The sequence below is a fragment of the Myotis davidii genome, unplaced genomic scaffold (genome assembly GCF_000327345.1).
Source record: "Myotis davidii unplaced genomic scaffold, ASM32734v1 scaffold2715, whole genome shotgun sequence".
Lineage (NCBI taxonomy): Eukaryota > Metazoa > Chordata > Mammalia > Chiroptera > Vespertilionidae > Myotis > Myotis davidii.
This window is the reverse complement of record NW_006286788.1, coordinates 55586-80928: the sequence shown is the minus strand read 5'-3', so window position 1 is coordinate 80928 and position 25343 is coordinate 55586. Positions and strand designations below refer to the sequence as shown.

At 42.4% G+C, this 25343-nt stretch overlaps 1 protein-coding gene across 1 annotated transcript in view; it reads right to left on the bottom strand.

The window, feature by feature from the left end:
• Positions 1 to 579: 579 nt before the first annotated feature.
• MREG (melanoregulin) overlaps positions 580 to 25343 on the bottom strand; it is a 42571-nt gene continuing 17807 nt past the window's right edge. Inside the window, exons 3-5 of the mRNA XM_006758669.2 lie at positions 4549 to 4639; positions 2947 to 3110; positions 580 to 2444 (exon numbers count right to left, since the gene is read on the bottom strand). Coding sequence (XP_006758732.1) covers positions 2310 to 2444; positions 2947 to 3110; positions 4549 to 4639 — 390 coding nt within the window. The 3' untranslated portion in view covers positions 580 to 2309. The remainder of the gene's footprint in view (positions 2445 to 2946; positions 3111 to 4548; positions 4640 to 25343) is intronic.

The window sequence follows — 25343 nt, the reverse complement described above, 5'->3', positions numbered from 1 at the left end:
TGGATTGCTGATTAGGATACTTCAAATCCTGCAAGCCTTTAGGATGTATGACAAAGTTTAGTTATCCACTTCATATTACTAATGCTGAAAAAAATTTAAAGTAAATTGCTACTAAAAACTACAGCTGTTGGTTTTTGAAAAAGTAATGATCTATAAGTCTATGTTTTATCAAGCTATTATGTGTAATAATTTAATTTTTGTTTTCATAACACTGGTCTTCCTAAATTTAATCTCACTAAATACTTAGAATATAGACGAGTAGCAAAATCAGATAAACTCCATTTAGTTAAAATGATCAAAAGATGATCAAACTAAGACCTGTTTCCCTGACTCAGTTCTCTAAAACCCAGTCTTCAAAACCCATGTTAAGGGACTTGAAAATTGAAAAATTGAGATGCCAAGTGTCCTCTGTAGTGTGTTAAAACAAAATATAGAGCCCTGGCCGAGTAGTGGGTTTAATCCCTGGTCAGAGAACCTTATGGAATCAATTAATGAATGCATATATAAGTGGAACAACAAATCTCTCTCTTTCTCTCTCCTTCTTATTTCTCAGAAATATAACACACATCCAGCCACAAAGTAAGTACAGAAACCTTTTAATTCCCTGCAAAGAAAATTTCCTGGATAATTCCATATGTCTTTATAATCATAGAGACAATCTTATCCTTACTCAAACATTACCAAAAATAAAGACTATGGGTACAATTTATTCTCCATAGATGCAAACAATCTCAACTATTTTGACATCAAAAAGGCAGAAAGACAAAATACAAATTCCAAGGACAGAGATGAAAACAACACTACTTTCTATTTTTTAGATTTATGTTTTGTTTTTATTTTGTTTGATTATTTCACTGCTTGTATGTTAACCTTGCAAGAACTCATGGAAGTGAGGGAAAATATCCGCAGGCTAATTTTAAACACTATGAGAGGAATTAGGCATTAAATAATAATAAAAAAATAAGACTTTTAGCTTACTTATGAAACTAGGAAAATTTTTCCTGAAACATGACAGTTAAATTGGTCTGCAATGCATTAATAAATGGAGAACATGGGTCTCCTCTCACAAATAACTGAAACATTATGTTCACTACCACAGAAACTAGTCAAAATATGGATATTTTCAAGTCAAAATTCCCTGGAATAGACTAAAAACAAGTTACCTTTTAACCTAAAGTTGGAAGAGCAAAATCTGTAAAATAATATTGTCATTGTGCTCAGCAATCTATTCATAAATCCTACAAGTTCTGAAAGTCTTTTCAATAAAATGAACCCTGATTTCTTGGCAAGCTCCTTACTTAAGAGGCAAGTAACTTATAGAGCTGGCTTTCTCAGTCCGTGGATAGAAGCCAGCTGTACTGCCAGCATCGCTCCACTTAAAAAATCATCTTCAGAATGACCTCCTCCAGTGCAACAGCACCTGCAAAGATGCAAGATGGCACGAGAGGTCCCTGGGCAGGTGCAACTCTCAGCCAATATGCCGGAAACAGGTTAAAGAGAAGAGAAAGAAGCAGGGGCCAAATGTTTCTGTTTATAGATGCTATCCTGGGTTAAATATCAAGGGCTTTTGGATCAGAAGTGGACAATGTGCAAAAAGGAGGTAACCAGATACCAATAATGTTGAGAATTTAAGATGCTTGTACCACAACTGAAGACAGAGCTTTAAATATATAGCTGCAGGATGCTCTGCTTTGGGTCATTCTACTTGAAACTCAAGGCTGCACCACACTCAGTCATTTCTATTATCTAGTACATCTGTATTTCTAAATAATTATAACTGATACTTAAAATGATGTCTCTGACAACCTCCAAGGTTCTTCCAAATTAAAGAAAGGTCACATTGTGCCTGGTATTATTTTGGTGTTAGCCTATATATATACATATAACAATTGTTTAAAAACCAGTAATCCATATTGGGCTCAATGAGAACTCTCTCCATTAATCTTAATGTTTTATTAACTAGAATATCCCATTCTCCCAATAGGATTCTTGACTAAGGCTTATTGTATAACCAATACCAGAATGAGGGCAATGGGTTCTTTAAATCAAAACGCTCATGATGAAATGTCCCACTGACCACCTCTTCGATGCAAGACCACCAAGGTGTTTCAGTGCAACCTGAACATCTCACAGGATACAGTCCTCATGAAAACCATATATCCAAATCCTTAGACTTTTGTAGGAATCAGAATCATTTTTCACTCAGTTGACTCTCTACTTGCTCACTTGTGTCTACATTCATTTGTCCAGCTTTGGTTGGCTGCTGAGTTCCAGTGGAAAAATTCCAACTCTGCCTCCCAGCCTCTCCTCTAGGGACTTGGAAATGGAAGGTAGTGCAGTTCTTTCTGGCCATCTGCCAAGCAGGGCACGCCAGGCTTCTTGGGGTAAGTTTGACGGGCAATTTTAAAGAACTCTTCTGCAGCATCAAGAGCAATGAGACGGTCCTGCCAAGAAATTAAATACAAAAATGTTGTCAAGATGGGAACCCAAGCCCTGTCGATGGGAAAACCAGTCTAAAAACAACAAAATCCATCCCAGACATAACAAGGAAAAATTTATTAAATTTTTCTCAACAAATTTAGAGACACGCCTTAACCCTTTACTTACATTATCCAAGAAACAGTCTTTCAAATTCCTTGTCAATCATGGGTTATATAAACAACATTTTTCATATCTCTGATCTACCAAGCTGACTATACAGTAGAATTGGCTGAAAAATACAGATTCTTGAGCCACAACCCAAGCCTCAATAGGTCTGAGTGCAATCCAGAAATCTGAATCCTACAGCCCCCTGGGTGACTCGTGCTACTGGCCACAGATGCCAGCACCATCTGCTACCTCACATTGTGGGGTTGCCGGTGGGGTTGGAATGAGGAGTATATAGATTCACAGAAAAGCAAAAAATTTAAAGCAAAATCAAGGCAGATGGAAAATGCATCCACTCACCACAACGAAGAGGTATCTCTCGGAGAGCTCCCAACCTGTAGGGCAAATAGCTGTCTCTTCAGCCAGTTTCAACAAGATCTCTCGAGCTTTCCTTGTGTTTTTAGAGTCACTGATGGTGCTAAGTTTCGTCACTGACAACAAAGAGTCTGTTTCCTTTTGAAAACCTAAGGTAAAGAAAACAAAAAGTACCTATCAAGTAAAGCAGTCACAGGAAGGGACTGTCCTGCAGCACAGGCCCTGCAGGAGGTGAAGGGACTCCAACGTGGATCTGAACAAGCATCGGAAAACTGAAGCCAAAGGCACCGCTCCGTGGGCTGCTTTCCAGCTTAGGGTGACTGGCTGGCGGTGTGTTTCGTTGAAATTTCTGGTTAAGGGCACATGCCTAGGTTGTGGGCTCAATCCCCAGTGCAGGAGGCAGCCAATCAATGATTCTCTCTCATCATTGATGTTTCTCTCTCTCTCCCCCCATCCCTTCCTCTCTGAAATCAATAAAAATATATTTTTAAAAAATTTTTTTTGATATTTCTTCTCGTTTAATTTTCTCTTGTTAACTTTTTCCACAGAGTTAAGCCTCACATGCTCATCCGCTGACTGCTTGTTTCCCTTGTTTTGGTTTGAAACGCTCCTCCCACCCCCTACTTTTCCTCTCCTCCCCAAGCCCCAGAATTCCAACCTGCCTTTGCGGCTTGGAAGCCAAAAAGTGGTCACTTCCAGGTCCGTCCTCCTCCAAGCCCACATTCCCTTCCCCGCAGCAATATGGTTGGCTGCTTAAAATTACTTACCCAAGGTATAAAAGACTCATAAATTTAAACCTGCCTGGAGTAAATGACATTTTAAAAAAGGAGACTAGTAAGTCCCACCAATATTGAGTGAGTAAAGGGGGCAGAAGTCCATCCCAAGTAAAGCAATAGAGGCTAGCAACTTGGTACCCAACTTTTAAAAAGTTATGATGCCAAGGTGTCATGTTCTCTTTCAAAGCAGAAGGACTGAGGACTTCAAAGGTGATAAATTCATTTTTAACCATTAACATTAGCTTATTTTATAATGTGAAAGCCATGGTTATTGTATTGCAACCCTAGCAGAATTCAGAAAAACCAATACTCAATGTCTCCTCAAATGCCACAGGGATTTTCCTCAACTTTGAAGTTTTTCTGCCTTTTAGTGCTTTGAAAGTTAATACTGAATTTTGTTGTACTCTTAAAAAAAAAGTTGCTTACAAACAATATCTCTCCCATCTGCCTCACCTCATAAAGCTATTACTAATTGGCCAATCACTCCCATCTAATTCAATCAATGCACAACTCCAAAAATAATTTGATAGTAGTACCCATATGATTCCACTGCTCTGTGCAACTTGATACTGAGGACAGATGGAGTAACACATGGCAAAACATGTCCTCAAGACATGGGCCATTGATAATAAAAGTGGCAGATGTTTATGCTGGAGGAGACAGGAGGACAGGATTGGGAAAAAAATTCGTGCAAAGTAGCCTTCAGTAGTCAATTACTGACACTCCTTGTACAAAAACCATGGTGAAGAAAGTGAAGAGGAATGATCACCACTGCTCATTCTTACCATTTCATAATCACATACAGACTCACCTAAATCTTCTAAAATGCGTTTCCATCTATTTCTCACTTCCCTTCGAATCTGCCGCAGGGTATAGATATCATAGTTGAGTTTTTGCCACTCCTGTAGGGGAATAAAAATTCAGTTTTATTTTCACTCTTTGGCCTAAACCTCTATCTAATTCCCAAACTTAAGCTGTTTAAACATGTGTTTCTCCTCTTCACTCATCTTCAAAGTATGTATAAAAGAAGAGAAGAGTTAATAGGAAAACAGTGGCTACCATTTCTGGAGAATCTACTCCGCAGCAGGAGATATGACACATTACATGAATTATCCTAATTAAAGCCTTCAAATTACCTAGTGTCTCAACTTCAATGATCCCACCTATAAAGGTGGGATAACAAATGTGAATATCCATTTCAGGTTGTAAAGGTAAAAGGTATATTAAAGCACAATGCATGCCCATGGTGCGCACCAAGAAAATCTACGTATTATTAAAGCCATTTTATAGATGAAGAAACTGAGAGCCAACGGAGTTAACTGGCAAATCCAATATCACCCAGTTAATAAGTATAAGAATTGGTATTTGAATCTAGGTCTGACTCCACAGTTTATGAGAAAAATGACATACAAAGAATGTATGTTATCTTTTATTATAGGGATAAAGTAGAGATAGGATTCCCAAGTTTCTTAATTCCTAGCCAATGCTTCCCTTATCATATCTCAGCATCACCTGCTTTCATTTCCATTCCCATGATAGAATGAATCTTTCAAGCACTGAGAAGAACTATCATAAGTTTATTAATCTGAAAACTTCAGTCTTATGGGTCATAGGCCATCATGTTGACACCAAAATATAATTTGAATCTTTCAGGAGCATTAGACTCTCTACTGAGCTAAGTATTTCTCTTAAATGCTATTGAAATTGTTTTTAAGGGGCTTTATCTATATGGAACAGTCATTTTATAAAATACACCTTTTCCTCTTAGCAAAACCACATAATTATCCTAAAGCATAGCTTAAAAGAACATCATTCTAAAAGGCTCAATTTAAGACTCAAGTTTTATGATTTTTTAAAAAATATATTTTATTGATTTTTTACAGAGAGGAAGGGAGAGAGATAGTTAGAAACATCGATGAGAGAGAAACATCCATCAGCCGCCTCCTACTGGAGATGTGCCCGCAACCCAGGTACATGCCCTTGACCGGAATCGAATCTGGGACCTTTCAATCTGCAGGCCAATGCTCTATCCACTGAGCCAAACCGGTTTCGGCAAGTTTTATGATATTTTGACTCCTCTCAATGATGCTATTATTTTCCTACAAGGCTCCTTTCAAGGTTTGCCTTGCTCACTGCTAATCAACTTTCAACTGGTTAAGAGAAGTCAATGTACTGCCATTTAAGACTTTAAAGATACCACTTGGGAAAAGAAAACTAGCAAAATAAAGTGTGTTTTGTTATAACTGCATTTTAGATCTGTATCTGAAGATAAGCCAGCATGAAGTCTAGCTGGATTTTAGCTGTTTACTATAAAAGTCAGGAAGTGAGAAATTTGAGTACCCTTTCCTGGTCCTATTATTTATTTGTTTGTTTGTTTGTTTACCAAAGGCACACACACACTTGCATGTACTCAAGAGTGAGGTGATTGGAATCAGGGATAAAATCTGAGACCCTAGAAGAGAGTAAAATTAATTGGATCATCTCAGAAATATGCAACCCTGACCTCATCTTTATCATCATGTTATAGCACACCTGCACAATCCCCTAGAGACTGTTTAAGTCATAGGGGGGAAACTCAAGTACTGTGGTTTTCATTGGATGGGCCTATTGTACTAAACTGGCCATTCAGCATTTAGCATCTTGGAAGTGATATTTATTAACAACTGACTCTTGGCAAGTTCATAACCTCACTTGTCTCAGGGCCTCATGTGCAATGCAGGGATAGTTAGGCTACCTACCTCATATGCTTATTGTGAGGATCAAAGGAGTTCATACAAACCCGGAAAATGGAGTTTGGTGCACACTCTCCTCCAAATAGTGTGGACACAATAGAGAAACAATCCTCCAACACTCGGCAACTTTCTATTATGAGGACTGAGGACATTATACATTGCAGGATGCAGAATCTCATTTGGGAGGATCCCCAGAAGAAAATTTTCTCTGCTCTTGGCATCAGTTACAATTTTACTTTTCCTGGGAATTACTTCATTTTCTGGACATTGTGAATTTTGTAAATGATCGATTTCCACACTTACGTAAAAATGTGGAGTCATTTCATGAAAAACTTAGAGGTATTTTGAATCATCAAAATTTTCAACTATGCTTATGTCTTCATTCATGTTTGTGCTTTCTTATCTTCTAGTGTGTGCTATCTCACTATTTTTCATGTGAGTTGCAATAAGTCCTTTTTAATAAAAAGAAGAGTATAAATAAATAAAAATATTACACAGCGCAGCACTGTGCGTATTCTCAGTGACACTGACCCTCCTCCTGGCTGGATGAAATGAAAAGTAGTTAGATTCTTAGTCATAGTGATTAAGAACCTCACACAATCAATCCTGAGATATATTCACACAACCTTAAATTTTGTAACAAACCACTAGGTGGCTTCATTAACTTGCGATTAGAGGTCTGCTAATTTTTCTTTGAGCTTCTTTAGGCTGATGCCTTAGACCAAATCTCTTATTTTTCGGAGATGCAGTCATCATTGGGTGATCCAGGCTTCAGACTTTAAAAAAATAAAAATCTTTCTCTTCCTGCTGTCCGTCTGCCAGTTTTGTGGATTTGTTTGCTATTCCTGAATACCAACACTGAATGTTGCATAAATTCATTCACTTGCAGCATCTGTGACTCTGATAAAGTGTTTGATGGAGAAGCAAAAATATGACATTTACAAATTGCTAAGGATGGACCCACACATGATGCATTGATTGACCCGCACATAATAGGTGCTTGTTCAGATTAGTGGTATGAAACCATGCATTTCCCATATCCATATTATTACTGTCTTCTTTGGACAGACTAGTCATGGGTAATCATATGAAAGTATCTGGAAGTTTTGTGCAAAATTTAGAGCCTTAATACCAGTAGGAGCTTGGGTAGGATTTTACCTAAGAATTGAGTTTTTGTAAAATAAATAGTAAGAGGGGAATTTTAATTCCTCTTTAACACCAAAGAACAGAACCTAAAGTGACAAATGAAAAATAATGATGTATGAAATCTGCCCACAACTTAAGAAACTAATTCATTTATTCCCTGGTACTAGAGAAAAACAAGCCTTGTCATGTCCTTCTACAATTTTTATATTGTAACAGTTGTTTTTAGACAAATAATTTGAAAATAACAATTAAAGATCAGTTAACTGTTCTTCACCAGTGATCTGAAACTCAAATCTATTAGACATTAAAAGTAAAAGTCTAATTTTCAAAAAGAAACTTCTGTTTTTCTCATAATTTCTGAAATAACATTGTGGCCAATGTGATGCTGTGGTCCAAAATTTTAACAATGAGTAAATTGTCAAAGGTGTAATAAAAGAGATAGTGCAGAATTAATTTCACAAGATACCTGGGAACCAGGACAAACTAAGAAACATGTGATTGAAAATGGATCTCTGAAGATGCTTATAGCTGAATTCTTGAGGTTTTTCTCCTCTCTAGTTGTTGACCAAATCAGATAAGGGCAGCTAGATAAGAAGGTTGAGGCAACACCATAAAAGGCAGAACAAAACTCAATCTCCTGCAACCATCCATAGCTAGTTGTCCTCCAGGCCTGAATCCCATGAGCTGACTTTGACCTTGAGTTCTAATGTAAGTTCCTGAGATCACTTTCTCACACACAAAATTAAAACATTTTATACCTATCTATACTACATTATTGTGAGGTGGTGGACAAATAGGACAGTTTAAAAGTACTACTTATTTCTTGTTAAAAAGGTGATTTATACAATTAAAGAAATGTACTCTAACAATAGATCCCATAACTATTTTAAACTCTTAGGAACAACTGCAAAAGAGATCAATTTATTTTTAAATAAAAATAACAGGATCACACAGAAATAAATATTTAAAGAAAACAGAAGGCTATGAAACGAAAGTTAAAAGTTTGCTTTCCCATTCTCTTCTTGTCTATGTCTCAGAGGTAGCCACATTTGAACACTTCTTCCTCCCTCTCCCCTCCCCTCCCATTGCCCTTCCCCTCCTTCTCCTCCTCTGGTAGCTTCCACTACTAATTCCTTCCTTTTCAAACTTTTTTTGTACTTTTTTCTATGTACTAAGAGTAATTAAGCTCTGCCTCCCCTCTCCTCCACTCCCCTCCCCTCCTCTCCTGTCCAGAAAAAGATTATTGGCAGTATTCATGATCTATCCCCTAGAGCTGACACCTTATGCCCTAAATTAAAGCTGGGTTTTGGTGGCAAGGAGGAAGGAGGGATAGGGACACTGGGGCAGCTAATATGTCTGCAACTAATATGGCTGGCACAAGTAAATATTTGATATTTGCTTCCCCAACATCTATACTCCTCTTATCCCATCAATCTGGATGTCAAGTTCACCTAGACTTTCCTTTGGAGAACAGTTACATTCTCAGCCCTCAGTATACACTGATTAGCTTAAGCCAACAAACTCAACTTTGGCTGTATATTAGAACCATCCAGGGAGCATTTAAAAATACCAATGTGTGGAATCCACCTCCCAGACAAATGAAATCAGGACCTTTTGAAGGGGTACCAGATTTGAAACCCAATAAGTTAAGCCAATCAGCCTATCCTACTGCCTCAACTACAGACATGTAACCCAACTCAAGCCAAGGAGATGCAACAAAACCCATGGGGTTTCTCGGAGCAATCAGGAATCGTGTTCTCTCTCTGTGGTGTGATGGCACAAAATCTAGAACTACTCCCATCACTTTTACTACCCCGAGAAGAGCCAGCCTCAGGAAGAAGTCAGCACTCAGAGGAGGGCAAATATGAAAGGGTCTCAGAGAAATAGAACCAAAGGATATCTAGGCCTCAGAATCGGATCTCTTCTGAAGCCAATCCTCCTTCTGGATCTCTGTTATGTAAGACAGTTCCACTTAGCTTTAGAGAACTAGAGTTCTCCTGGTTCTTGCATCCAAAAGATTGACGTTACAAAGTCCACTCATTAAGTACATAAACAAAAAAAGAAACTTTAAATACTGCACAAAATATTAGTCTTATATTTTCCTAACTCTAGACCCTAGGGTTAGACAGCATATAAACCTATTCAGCGGGGGATACATATGGTTTACAGAGAATGCAATGTTGATGGCTCTGCCTGGTCCCAATCTTTCTTTCCCAAGAGTGCCCCAGGCAATGCCACAAACATAACAGCAGGCCTTTATGATGCCTCCCCTGAATTCTGTCCATCTGAGCAGAGCTTCTGACTCTCACAAGACTGTTATTAACAGAGGAGAGGAGATGACTGTATCTAATTGGCTAATTTCTTCTAAAGATCGGGTCGGGGAGGGGGGCAACATTGGCTTAACCACTCAACTCTCTTACTTACAAAAATGTTTAATCCATCTGGCCACTTCATCTCTGAAGAATGACCCAGGCAAAACCATTCCCTTCGACCTGCAGGGGTGTGCAGGGGTGGTGGGGGGTGAGGAGTGGCAGGGGCCGCAAAGGTCTGAGATGCTGAGGACCCAGGAGAAGAGATCAATATTTCAGACTGGGCTGTGCTTGTCAGCAACAGAGAGCTGTGAAGCGGCCTGTCCGTTTTCTGAAAGGATGCTTCAGGGCTGAGAAAACTCTGGGCAATTCCTCGGCTCCTCCCCCTGGATGCCCCACTGCTGGCTTCAAAAAGAAACCGACCATGTGATCTTTCTTTCCTTGAAACCGTCCCTGGAGAGTTTGCAGGCCTCTTCTAGGCTCCCTCTTCTCTGGAAAGATTACAGGTTGAGGGTGGGAGCGGTCAATGGAGGGGAAAGGAGACATATGTAATACTTTAAATAATAATTTAAAATTTTAAAATAAGGTTATAGGTTACAAGGATGCCTAATTCAGAACCCAGCCACGTGCTGCACAGAGCTCCCATGACAACCACAGTTTCCCTGGCGCACCATGGCCTTCCTCCTCCCGCAGCTAATCAGCCAGCACCTCTGAGCAAACACCACAGAGCTCAGACCTCATCTGCCAAATCCAAGAGAAAAAGGGTTTTCCGGGGAATAGTTCACTCCTCTGAAGAGGGCAGCTGGTTTCACTGGCATAAGCAGCCCTTACGTCCTTCCCTGAGCCCTGCTGCCTCAAACTCCACTCCATCCTCCTCCTCTCCCTTCACCGCCACATGCTTACAGGGGGAGCTTCCACTTGCTGTTCTCACTTCCTCCTCATCCCCTTACTCACCAGCCCCTGACAATCAGCCCTTTCAGATCCACTGCACAAGGGAAGTGGTAAGGTGCTTTCCCCGCCTTCCTCTGTCACTAGTGACCGAATGGGGGTGTCTCATAGTCCTTTCTGAGGGCCGTCATCTCTCTAAAGCATTACATCCTGACGGCCATCCCCTTCTTAACATGCCTCTCCAGGTTTCTGTGGAAAGGGAACAAGAAATGAGAGCTTATTATGAGCCCACTCAGTACAACAGTCATGGACTCCTCCACCCTGTGAGATGGTGTTGGAATCCCCATACAAGGGAAGGAAGGAGCAGTACCTTGCCTTCACCTTTCCTGCCAGTGGAAAGTAATTGCTTTGTCTTTGAAATTCCTCAGCCCTTTTATGAAAATTGTTGTAGAGTTATTTTATTTACTGTATAGATATTACTATATAGGTATTTGTATCATCTCTTTCACTACCGATTGCAGGTTCTGTGGATATGATACAAGAACCTGATTCATCCATGTCTTCTACAGTTTTCTGTAGACAGCAGGTGCTCCAATGGGTCTTTTGAACTCAAAAGAATCCTCATACAGGGGAGGGAAGGAGCAGCAGGTCTGAGATTCGGGACCTGCCGCCTCCCAAGTGCATCCTCCAGCTGATCTCCCTCCCTCCCCTCCCTTCCCTTTGCAGGTCCCTCTTCTTCCTTTGCCTCTTCTTTTCATGCCATCCTTTCCCAAGGCTCTGTCTTGGGTCTTCTTCTCATCTCCATCTCCCTGGACAATTTCCCCTCGTGCCTCCACTTCTGTTGTCACTCCCAAGTCTCCCCCCTTTGCCTTGACCCCAAGCCTCAGCTACAGGGCTTGATTTCCCCCTTTCTGCTGGGTGGGCTGCTAACAGGGCCACTCAATAGAGACTGACTCCCCCACCAGCCTCCGTCAGGCCAATGTCTTCTCTCTTTTGTTTCCAACTTGATCATTTGCTCACTCCCCTTCAATCCCACCTTCTGAATCCACACCAGTCACCTAACCCTATTAGTTCTCTCCCTGCCACAAACTCTCCTCTAATCCCAATGCCTCAGCCTTAAGAGGCCTGAATAGATGCAATACTGATCCCTCTGCTTCCAGAAGCTAATGTCTCTGATCTCATACCAACCAGCTGTCTTCCTAAAGGTGAAAATGGGTCTTTTCTCTCCCCAACATTTTCAGTGGTTCCACACCACTTACTGAGTAGTGAATAACGTTTCAATCCCAAACAGGCTCTCCATAATCTGACTTTCCAGTCTTGTTCCTATGATGTCCCTCCACTCACACGTGCCCCTGCCACATGGAACCACCAGTCTATGCCTGAGCATGCCTTGAATCTAAATCCTACTCACTCCTCAAGGCTCAGTGTAAACGCTAACACCTCGAGAAACCTTCACCTTATTTGCCAGTGGAAAGTAATTGCTTTGTCTTCGAAATACCTCAGCGCTTTTATGAAAATTGTTGTAGAGTTATTTTATTTACTGTATAGATGTTACTATATAGGTATTTGTATCATCTCCTTCACTACCGATTGCCGGTTCTATGGATACAAGAACCTGATTCATCCATGTCTTCCACAGGCCTCTGTAGACAGCAGGTGCTCCAATGGGTCTTCTGAACTCAAATGAATATGACAATTCACATAAAGGCCACATCCTGCCAGTGACCGAGTGCCTATTTCAAATCTAGACAGCAGCACATTTTATTAGAAAAAGCCACTTGGGCTCTAATTCATGTGTGTTCTGGACAAGGCATGTTTATATGATCAAGATACTTTAATGCCCATATTTTTGGGAAACAGAATAAATTCAAGAAAGGTGAAATTGATCAAAATTAAAAAATTCACCTCTTCTACTCAGTGCCTAATCAAGCATCTGCTATTTGAAAAGTACTTTTCACATATGTCTCTTTAAATAAGAATAGATATTGAGGCTGCACTATGGCAGGCACTGCTCCAGGCACTCTGTATGTGACATCCCAGTCAGAAAATCAGATGAGATGGGTTTATGGATTTGTTTCTAGAGAGGTGCTAAGTGTGGCACTAGGAGGTTAAATAACTCAACTGAGATATCAGAGCTATTAAGTGGGGAACTTGAGTGTGGCACTAGGAGGTTAAATAACTCAACTGAGCTATTAAGTGGGGAACTTGGAATTTAAACTCAAAGCTGTCTGACTCCATAACCTCCCTCCAGTACACTAAGCTGCATTCAATTAGGCCCAAATATAACCCACTACATTGTCCTTCCCTGTCACCAATGTGGAAACTGGGACACAAAGAGAGAAATGTAACATAACGTGCAGGGATTTTCATTCTAAAAGTGGCTCCTGACATGGCCACTCAGTCCAGGAGACAAAAGACCCCCTTCCCTGTTCCCTGCTGCCTCTCGCTGACACAGTCCTCTCGGCCCAGCAGCGAGGGGCAGGACCATGCAACCAGATCCCAGTGTAAGGGGCAGGCTGATGAAACTCGGGGGAAAGGGAGGTGAGTCCATTATGCAGAAGAAGCACAGAGCTTCCTTTAAACACAGCTGGTTCTGAACAGCATCAAGGCCACCTACCCAGGAGGGGCATCCTCTTTCAGGACTATAAAAGCCCATTCTCTGCACCCAGCAGACGTGGTGTGTAAGTGGGAAAGATAGGATTGTGTTTCACTGTTACTAGACAGGCGGTCCACTCATTAGCCCTCGGCTTCCACCTCAGCCCAAATGGCACAGGATCAAATGACAGCACAGAGAAGCTCAGTGAATTAGAGGATACACAACAGACTAAATGAACCCTGGAGGAGGATGTGGTAGGGAGTGGAAGCCAAGAAGGGGTCAGTGCCCAGGGACCTGGCACTTAGGTCCTTGGGGACTCCAGGACCTGGAGGGCCCTCTGTCACCTCCCAACAAGAGTTGCCTTGATTGCTTCTACCCAGACATCTCATCACTCTGAAGCACTCATTCTAAGTAAGGTGTATCTGTGGGTAACTAGGGCCGATGGAAATGAGCCTTTTCAGTTGGGCAGGTCAAGCTCTGATGTGGTTATCTGTCTTCTAGCTTCACCAGACCTACCAATTCAATGAGGTAAAAACAAGCCTTTGGGTTACAGATTCACACCTGCATCTCTTCCCTTCCAGAGCTATGACTTGCCCTTTCTCTGAATCCCAGGTGAAGCTGGGCCTAAGTGGGGTTGGCCCCCTGTGCCCACCAGGAGGCCCTGCGTCCCCACCCCAGGTGTTCTGATTCTTAACAGATAATAACATGACACTTTTCTAAGGTCTCGCAGCTTGGGCAGTTTGACTCTACATACCATGCCGAGCCTCAAACCCCAAATAGCAACCTGGATTCCTTTGGGAAGCAGCTGGGAAAGGCACATCCATTCCCTGGTGGCCAACGCAGCCCCACGGCCCTTTGCAATGCTCATGGGCTTTCACCTAGAACTACAGCAAGAAAGTTGGCCTAGAACAAGTCAAATGCAAATGCCAAGTAATGCTTTCCCAACTCCCCCGGTTAGTTTTTATTCCACAGCTCTGCTGGAGTTGCAGCCAGAGGCCCCTGACCTAATTCTTTATCTGGTTTTAACCAGATTAAGCCAGGGGATAGCTCGCAGCTCCTGCTGGGGAGGTGTGCCAGCAATGAGATTTCAAATCAGTTTTGTCTCATTTGTGGAGTTCCAGCCCATGAACAGCTTTAGCATTAGAACAAGGGCCAAACTCGGGATGTGATTTGGCTAACGCTTCCAGTAGGAAGAATGTAACATTATTATTCCAAATCAATTAGTGGGAACCATCTCAGAGTTCTGCTGCTCCAGTCACCACAGGGAAGAAGGACAATTTGCTTTTGTCACTAATGGCAAAGGATAATAAGACTAAATTCCTGTGTGTGGAGAGGAAAGGGGGCTGGAATTTCTGGCAAGGTAGAATTAGCCACTTCATTCAATTACTTAAAGTATGTACCATTGCCCTAACTGGTTTGGCTCAGTGGATAGAGCGTCAGCCTGCAGACTGAAGGGTCCCAGGTTCGATCCCAGTCAAGGGCATGTACTTTGGTTGTGGGCACATCCCCAGTAAGGGGTGTGCAGGAGGCAGCTGATCCATGTTTCTCTCTCATCGATGTTTCTAACTATCCCTCTCTCTTCCTCTCTGTAAAAAAACAATAAAATATACATTTTTTAAAAAAAATATGTACCATGGAGGAAGCCTGGTTCTTCAAAATGCAGAGGCAAGTTTAGATTTAACCATGGATTGTATGAATCAGCATGACATCTCAAAGATCTGGCTTTCCCTTAGCATCTATCCCTGTGCTGGGCAATATGGCAGCCACTGGCAACACATAGCTAGTGAGCCCTTAGAGCATGGCTAGTCTAAATCAAAACGCACTATAAATGTAAAAATAAACATTGGATTTTGAAGTCATAGTGCAAAAAAAAAAAGTAAACTATCTCATTAACAGCATTTATATTGATTGCATGTTGAAATGATAATGTGTTTGGATGTATTTGGTTAAAATATATTATTAAATTTAATCTCACCTATTTATTTTTGCTTTTCAATGTGGCTACTAGGAAATGTAAAATTACTTATGTGGCTTGCATTGTATTTTTACTGGATAGTTCTAATCTAGAGAATACTATACCTAACGGTTTCCTTTCAAAGAGTGGCAAAATCGGCAAAGGAACGCCTCTGGCCAAATTCCACCAGAAAACTCTCTTGTTTTGGTCCTTAAGGATTGCAGTTTTTTTTCCAGGTGATAGTATAACAGTGTTTATCTTAGGGTAGGGTTACGTATAGGTGATCTTTTTCTCCTATACTATCCAAATTTTCCACAACAGTGATGTATTTCTTCTGTAATCAAAACAGAAACTTTAACGTTCCTAGGAAGCATTATTTTTACAGCTTCCTTTGTTAACACCACCTAGTGTCTAATTACCTCCAAATGGAAGAGTCTACTTATGGGTACTATTGTCACTTGAACTTATTTAGAAAAGTCTTTACTATTTTCTGAATGACAACCACAGATCTTAGCTCCCTTGATTTCCATGAATTCTATTAAATTGAAAATCCTGTTGGTGACTTTGCAAGTTCCTGTGTGTGTCCCAGTATTAGATGAAAACACTGGTCTTCGAGGGTCTACATTTCAGAACCTCTGCCAGCTTCAAAGAAGAGGAGCAAGGGGACAGAGCAAGGCCAACGTGAGGACCAGAAAGGAGTCCTAGCAGAGGTGTTCTTTTTGGATTGAGGGGAACGAAGGAAGGGCATTCAGTAGAGCCCGTCAGAGACACAAACAGGGAGAGAAAGGAAAGAGAGAAATTAAGTTACAATTTGCTTTTATAAACTAACAACCCCAAGATCTGAAAGTTTTCCCTTTTTTAACCCAAATATTATTGTAGTGGTAATCATTTTTGTAATTACTCTTCTTGCATTCCTTCTCATTAGGGACCCTACTTGCGATTGCTCTTCCTTTACTGGAAAGCTGTCAAATTGGTTACTGAGTAACTCCAGTTCTTTTCATCTTCACCCCCTTAGAAGGAAGGAGTTAAAAGATCTGGCCCTTGACCCAGTCACTGTGTGTGTGTGTGTGTGTGTGTGTGTGTGTGTGTGTGTGTGTGTGTGTTGAGGGAGGATAAACCCCCAGGCAAAAGGAAAGAAGTCAGGTGACCCCACCGAATTTCCTTATCAACTGGACTTCCTGGAAACTCGAGGAGTGCTATTTGCCAAGAAGAAATCTTATCTACAGAATGCCCTTAGTAAAATGTCTCTGGTCAAAGGATACTTAGACTCAGGCACCAACATCTTCAGGATATGGCTCCCAGGAGGATGTCACTAAACTAAAAAGTAATGAGAAGGTATACACAATGGAGCTCTTCATAATATAAATTCTCTCTACTGTCTGAAATAACCCAATGAACCTCATACTGACACATCTAGCATTCAGAGTCAGAGGGGCCTGTCCTGTGGAGGAAGGGGGTCTTAGGATAAAATCTCAATGTCCCACACCGCTGTCTGCTTCTCAACGGCCTGTGTCTTTGCAAGTATTAGTAAAGCTTGATACTGTGTAAGATCTACGACCCTTGTGAATCTGCTTTGTCAATGTGTTTTGCACACCCTACCTCTCTCCCCCATCACTTGACTCCAATTTTATAATTTTTAGTATTTTTACTTTACACGTCTAAATTTATCTTTTAAAGACAGAATTGCAAATTAAACCACTTCCCTAATCACACCAAGCACATCTCCAGCATATTACATCCCTATGAACACAACCCAAAGTCCCACTGAACCTTCCACAAGAGGAAGGGATGCCTGTCTAGGTCACCTGTCCATGACAGCAGGGTTCCCTTAACCGCTGGGAGTTATTATTGAAGTTCAAGCCTTATAAAACTTTGTTCTTTACAATTTCAGTATCTCACTCACTGTCCATTTTCAGTCCCCCACAATCTTCAACTGAGCTTCCAGATGCTGCCTCCCCTGCTCAGATATTTTTTTTTTTTTGGGGGTGGGGGTGACTCTAACAAAGTCTCAAGCAGACATAATGCCACAGCCTCAAGGAAAAATAGCCACTTAAGAGACAGAAGCCCTGTCATTGCCTGGATGCTCACTGCTTAACACATTGTGTATAATTACTCTAGTCTTTACTGGCTCACCGACACAAGGATGACCCTTTGCCAAAACAATTGGGACTCTGCCTAGTGAATCCTGAATTCGGCAGCCATTTCCAGTTTTCAAGACCTTTGCCTACCGGTCATCTGCCTGGCTCCTTATCACCATGGCAAGCTCTTAGTCAAACACAGCCCCTAACACAATGTCTGTGCAGCTAAGACCCAGAATGCAAAAGGGAAACAGTGGTACATTTAATATGTTTGGGAATTAGGGTGTATTTTTTTTTATTTAGATTAACTCACATGCTAGATTATTATGTAGTCATTTTTGGAAAGAAAAATCAATGCTTTGCACTCAAAAATGAAAAGGCTAGTTTCTAATGAGGATTTCTTCTCCCAAAAGGATAATCAGGCAGTGGGTACAGAAAACCGTCCTCATAGGCGCTGATGATGTGTCCTTTTTGTATAAAAAAATTAAATCTGCTTTACTTTCTAAAACCCACTGCCAAAGGCCCAGATAACAGAGTGAGTCTCAAACTTGGAGACTTTTCTAAATGAGAACCCACATGGACCCCAACATAAACTATCTGTGAAAGTGAGGGTGCCTCTCTCCCTCTGCCTGGTCCCTCTCAAAGCTCATGGGACATCTCGAAGAAATCGTAAGGATCAAGGAACCAAGTAGTTCAAATGTGATTTTATTTATCATCTATTATCCTCTAGGGACCTCCTGCTTCTAGTACTCTCCTCCTCTACTTTTTATTCCTGCCCAAATGCGCTGGGCCAACACTGCAGTGCCCCTCTCCCCCAACCTCCCCTGCATACTCTGCAATCAAACTTGTCAGTCCTCAGTCCTATTTCTTCAAAAAATAGATTTGTCCTGACCTATTCATGACGGGTAATTTTTTGCTAAGGCCCAACCAATCAGTCTCTGATACAAATTAATGCATTATTGCTCCTAGATATCAAATTTGAGTTTTAAAGGGGCCTTTTAGTAGCTCAATCGAGTGTTTTTGAAGTTATATTGAATGGCTTTTCCAAAGATGCCTGCCGGGCTGCCTGATATGAGGAAATTTAAGTTTTACCCCTACTTCCACCAGAGCAGTTTTATCAGTGTCCTGGTAGGTTTCATTAGGGGAGATGGGGAAAGAGATCCAATTATAACAGAAAAAAATTAACTACCACAGATATGCACCAAAGCATTGACCCATGGTCAAGATCTCAGTCATGAGGCCTTGACCACAGAAGCTATTTTAAGGGTGTGTTAAGAACTGTGAAGCGTCTGAGATTTGACTCTTTTACAAGCTACCAAGTTCTCCTGCCACAGTTGCATGGATGCTGGCAAAAAACATGAGACTCCTAGGTCAGAGACAAGGGACCCAGCAATAGCAGATCAGCATGTTTTATGCGAGTTCTCTAAGTCTTGATTCCAACACGGTAATAGAAAGATCCCTGCACATGCAGTAGGCTCTCTTACAGGAGCAGAACCCTGAACTTGGGAAACCTGAACCTGTTACAGGGGGCAATAGCCTATGCTTTGCTCTGGAGAGAGATCTACACCTCCTGAGGCAGTTCACTGTGCAAACATCTTTGAAAAAACTCCCCAGAATGAAGGGCTGACAATGTGCTCTTCTCACAACATGCCCAGAGACCAAGAGATCCACAGAGAATTCTCTCTCAAGGGAAGAGAAGGCCAGGCCTGCTCAGGACTCCCAAGGAATATGAGCTGGGAGTAAAAGGGCCAGAAGTAAAGAACAAATCTTGCAAAGGGACAAATACGTATTTTCTACAAAGATGTGCTCAATGCCGAATGCCAGCTCAGTGCAGATTCACCCCTTTAAACTATTCAGCCCCTGAGCCCCATACTTCTTAGAACAAAATTCAGAATCCTCACCATGGCCTACTGACCTCCATGATCTGGTCCTGGCTAGTATTCCCAGTGGCCCACAGAACAGGTCGCTCCCTCTGCTGCAGCCATGCTGCCTTCTCGCCGGAATGTCCATCACAAGGCTCACTCCCTCACCTCTTTCAGATCTCCCTTCTCCAGCCCAGAGACACCTTCTGTTCCCTCGTATTGTCTTATTTTCCTTCAAAGTGCTTATCACAACCGACCACATATTAACTTGTGGGTCTCCCCTCAGTAAAACGTAAGCTCCCTGAGGGCAGACCCTTTGTTTACTTCTATGCCCACAGGTCTACATCTGATCACCAAACAAAACAACCATTTTTAATCCTATCAATTGCATGGCTGTCATTATTAATTAAATTATGCCCCCCAAATTCATATACTGAAGTCCTAACCCCCAGGAACCTCAGATTGTGATAATTTTTAAGAAGAAATGGTCTTTATTGGGGTAATCAAGCTAAAATGAGGTTATCAGGGTGGGCCCTAATCCAATATGACCGGTGTCCTCATAAGAAGGAGGCATTTGCCATGATAAGCAAGGTGTCAGCTGCCATGACTAGTTAAAAACAATACATAGAGCCAATGGCTATCCAAGCCCGGAGGCAGTCCAGTAGGAAAGCCGCACTGAAACATTCCAGTACGTGCTCTCTCTGGCTGCTGTATACCCAGAGCTGCTTTCTAGTCCCCAAACATCACTTTAAAACAACCAACAGATAATAAATGCTATGTCAGGGATTAAAATGTTAAGGTGAAGACTGAGGCATGCTCTGTTTCTGAATACTCAACAGTCCAAAGCCAAGGTACATGTGAGCCTCAGCCAGTTCCTCTTCGTCACCAGGTCTAACCCTGTGTGAGCCATGACAGGCACACACAGACACGCACAGACAGGTGGAAATATTCTGAGCCAGCAAAAAGAAGCCAAGGGTGGATGAAACCGGCAGAGGGTTGCTTGCTCCCCTCCCTGGTCGTTTTACACAGCCCTGCTCTCGTCTTTCTGACTGGAAGAAGAGTCCAAGGAGACTGAAAACCAGAGAAATAAGAGAGGAAGACCTTTCCAGAGGGACAGGTGGGGCGAGTGGTATGAAGGGCAATCAGTGTTTCCATATCAGCTGAGGCTCCACCATCTACAAGGGAGATCATTGCTCAAATGCCCCTGCCTGGCTTGACCTAACGCCAGCCTGATGGGAAAGACATTGGGCACCCCCAGTTCGCTTATATATATTCTTGGGTCACTCAAAGATGTGCTCAATGGCGACTGCCAGCTCAGTCCAGATTCACCCCATTTAAACAATTCAGCCTCTGGGCCCCACAAAATCCTTAGGGATAAGAAAGGGTTTAGCTCATCCATTGCCTTCACTTCCACCCTCCCTGTCCCTCTCCTAGGAATATTGGACCTCAAGCTTCTAGCAGTGTTTCCAAGGTGATGAGGCGGCTCTGACCCCAATTCATGAAAGACCAAAGCCGTAATGACAATATATTGGGACGTATCTGGAGGCCCAGCAAAGAAGAGCACTGAGCTGAGCTGGCCTCTCTGCTCAGAAAACCTCTCCTCTTCCTCATATTTCATCAATTACAATGAATTTGAGTTCACAAGATCCTCTTTCAAACCATCCAATGAATTCCTCTGGTTTTGTCCAAATACCTGCTTCTGTTTAATTTCCAGTTGAACTGAGCCTACTCAGAGTAAATAGACATTAACTGGATAAAAAGGTGGAGGGGAAAGGTTAGGGATGGGATACTCAGTGGAGAGAGCCAGGCTTGGTGAGGAGCCAACTGAAGGGGATGTGGGCAGAGGGTCACATGAAAAGAACCGTGGAGAGGCTTGCACAGCTGAGGGGAGGTGAGGGGGGCCGAAGGCAGGGAGAAGGGTTCTGCGTGTGAAGGCTGCCCTTCTGGCTGGTCCCAATACATCCTTGGGTGGCTCAGTCCTACCCCAAATAGTCTACTTCACCCACACATCACCTCCTCCCTCCAGACTTCTGCCTGGAGAGGCAAAGGGAAAATGACTTAAGAGTATGCCCCATAGTTATTCCCATTAGAAAAAAATACAGAAATCTCACTGACTTTCTACGGATAACAGTATATGTGGTAGAAGATGACAGAGAGCATTTTTTAACTCTATTTTTGCATATTGCCAAGGTTGGGTGGAAAGAGTAGACACCCTGACCAGACTTCGGTCTGAGGTCTCTCTCTTCTTGCAAGCTGTTGCCATTTCTATTCCAAGCTCCTTGGAATCCCCCAAGGAGTGATCTGCTGGAAAAGAAATGGTGCAAATGGATAAGAGATCCCATCCCTGAAGCATGGCCTGTTTGTAACAAGAAACTCAACTAGAGTGGATTCTTATGGTCACCACATGTACTTGGTTTCAAAACTTTCTGGTAAACTTACCAAAGATGTTAAAAAAAGAAAAAGTGAAAATAAAAAGAAAGTTTGAGCAGACTGAAGTGTAGTCAGCCGTATGACTGAAGAAAAATTTTGATTGTCTATGAAAGGCTGCCTCTGCCATGCTCCACCCTTGTGACTTGCCCAATAACTGGACGAGTTCATGGGCACCAGAACCTGGATCTTCTGGTTCTTGGTTGAAAAACACGATGCTGTAGCCCAAAGGCACATTTCCCACGTGTTCATGGCCTTTTACTGCAAAACATTTTATTTATAGAAGAAGGAATGAGGTTAATTTGGACTCAGGTGCACTGAAATTCACTCCAGGTCAAGTGCTTTAATAACTATGACAACAGCAACGTGGTAAAAGAGCCGGATGCGATTTGACCTCATATAACTTGTAGTTAAAACATGACGAGTATTTCTGGAGGGCTGACCCAGTCTGTACTCATGAGCCACATGGCCTGCCTCTTGGATTGCAAAACCATCAAAGGGCACAGCTCACTCCTGCACTGTAAATGGAATGATCATGTGTAACAATTATGGGACTACAGGTAGCTGGGGATGGGGCACCCGAACAGAGGGGCAGTTTCATATCAAGAAAACTACAGTGTCTTTCCAGAATATCTTGGGGGTTTTAAGTCTGAGAAGCAGCAGACCTAGGCCCTCATCTGAACTGGATGGGTGCTACCATTTCCCCTTGTGCTCAGTCCAAACCAGAAAGCAAGCCAAGCTGCTCTTAGAGACTATGCCTCATCAGCCCTCTGAGGTGCCCCAGCTGAACACTTCGGATCAGGAAGTCCCAGTGTGTCAGTTTCCAGGGCTCTCGCAGCCTCAGTGCAATTAAGAGCCATTTTCAGTTATACTGAGAGGAGCAAGCCCGACCAGAGGAAGGGGCGGGGCGGTGGCTGAGAGCATGGGGGTGGTGAAGAAGCCCACAGATGCCGCTCTTTCATTACCATATGAATTCTGTCCCAGAGGAAGCCAGCTCTGCAGAAAGGGCCTGATTTATCAGAAGACCACTGACCGAGCTCCAGAGAAAGAGCCTGATTCATCAGGAGACTCTCACAGCCTTGAAAAGATAAATACCCACTCACTGTTTTTCAAGCTTTCTGCCTCAGTTCCTTCAGGCAGGATTCCTCAAAGTTTGTTCCAGCTCCTCCTAAACTAACTTCCATTCTCTCTCTCTCTGTCTCTCTCTCTCTCTTTCTCTCTCTCTCTCTCCCCTCCCCCGCCTTCCCCTTTCTCCAGCACACCCACAATAAAACAAAGCCAAACCATTTAGAAAGACGCTGGGAAACAGCCACCAGAGTGTGCTGCAAAATAAAAGCGAAATAATTTTAGTTTGTATGAAGTGTATGTATAATGAAGTAATAATACGTGCATAGGATCTAAAATTCATTTTAAAGAGAAGACCAGGGAATTAAAAGCTTCTGTCCTCCTCTCTTAACTCCCCAGCAGTCACCCTTGCTCACAAGTTCATAGGTAGCCTCCAGAAATTTTATTATACTTTTAGATAGATGGGCTATCTTTTACACAAATGGGATAGTGCTATACAGACCCACTTAGGACGAGATCATAACTATCTTTCTAAGTCAGTACCTATAAATCCTACCTCATTATTTTTTAAGCTGTATAGCATCCACTAGTATAGCTTTTTATGATATATTTAACCAATGCTTTCATTGAATATTTTTCTTTCCAGATTTTTAATTTTCCAAGCGATACTACAAATAGCACATATCTTTAACCATGTGAGACCATCCACAGGATGAAATGCCAGCAGCAAAACTGTTGGGTGAGTTGGTTTTCTTTCGATTCCATATTTAGACTTCACCTTACAAAGAATTTCTAGCTGGTGAAAGGAGCCAAAGTGACTGATGAGGAAGCAGAAGAGCTATTTTGATCACAAGGGATACCATTCTGGGGTAACCACTTCCCGTAGGTTCACTTGTGTTGCAGCCAAGAGCAAAACGTAGCTCTTGACTGAAGGCTGGCACAGTCCCTTCAGACAGAGATTCCTCAAAACTCAATAGCCTCATCAGCTTCTGTGCCCTCAGTCCAGCTATATCTATATATATAAAAGCTTAAGTGACCATCGCAAAAGAAAGGAGGACCCAACAGGCTGCAAAAGAAGGGAGGACCCAACAGGCTGCGTGGGGCGACTAGACTGGCAGGGGGATCAGTGAGGGGCGACCAAATGACCGAGCAGCAGGCTGCGTGGAGAAACCAGGCCCACAGAGGGGGCAGTAAGGGGCCACCCGTGTGGCCTGGGGCTGTTTGCGGTTTGATGAGGGGCAGTGGGGGTTTCTGAAGACGGGGCCAGGCCCGAGGATTGGAGAGGGTGCAGGCTGGGCTGAGGAGACAACCCTCCCCCACCCCCGCCCGCACAAATTTCGTGCACTGGGCCTCTAGTATATTAAATAACAGATCAGAAAAATGAATGTGCCTTCAGTTGGAAAAGTGTGGCTCTCTATGGGCACAGATATGACATCGTTATTTGATTGGAAAAATAATGTCAAGAGGTCTTGTGGGAGAAAATGGGTAGTAGGACATCCTGAGTCTTGGCATGAGTTAAGCTCTATTTGCAAAAATCTGTGTGTTCCACTCAGACTGTGATGTTTAGAGATTCCTACCTTCCCTTCCTAATCGGCTGGCTCTGGTTGAGTATCTGCCTAGCCTCTCATAAAGTTGTCTTTATTTGAAATACCTTCCTTGATCTCAGCCCCAGATTCACCCCATATTACATTACCCTGAACTTCCCCTGCTTCCACATGCTGCCTGCCTCCCAAATCCCTCCTTGTGCCCAGTGCCTGGGGGTGATGTTCAGAAATCTCTATCTACCACCATCAAGGGTCAGGGTGTCTACCACCAAAGACAGGGATTGCTTTATACTAGAGATGACCACACCAGACATCACATCTGGAAGACAATGGTGGTTAACATGGTATATGAAAAGTACTTCAAGAAGCACCTGGTATGCAATAAGTGCTCCATAAGTGTCAGTTGTCACTGTTCTTGTCTGATTCCTTTTCACCAAGCCACTGTCTACTACAATCACTGGCTTCCCTTATAGAATTTACTATAGGGGAGAGACCACACTTACCTGTCAGGCTCATGGCCCACCAGATGGTTCCATGCATTTGAGTTTATATGGCAGTCTCTTGAGAATTTGGTGAGTGTCAGTAAAATCTTCTGTGGTGTTTAATTTTGTGTGTCAACTTAGTTGGGCCATAGTGTCCAGATAATTGGTCAAACATTATTATAACTATTTCTGTGAAAGTGCTTGTGAATGAGATGAATATTTAAACTGGTACACTGCAAGTAAAGCAGATAACCCTCTATAATGTGGCTGAACCTGACCCAATCACTTGAAGGCTTTAATGCAGCGGTTCTCAACCTGTGGGTCATGACCCCTTTGGCGGTCAAATGACCCTTTCACAGGGGTCGCCTAAGACCACCCTGCATATCAGATATTTACATTACGATTCATAACAGTAGCAACATTACAGTTATCAAGTAGCAATGAAAATAATTTTATGGTTGGGTCACAACATGAGGAACTGTATTTAAAGGGCCAGAAGGTTGAGAACCACTGCCATAAAGAC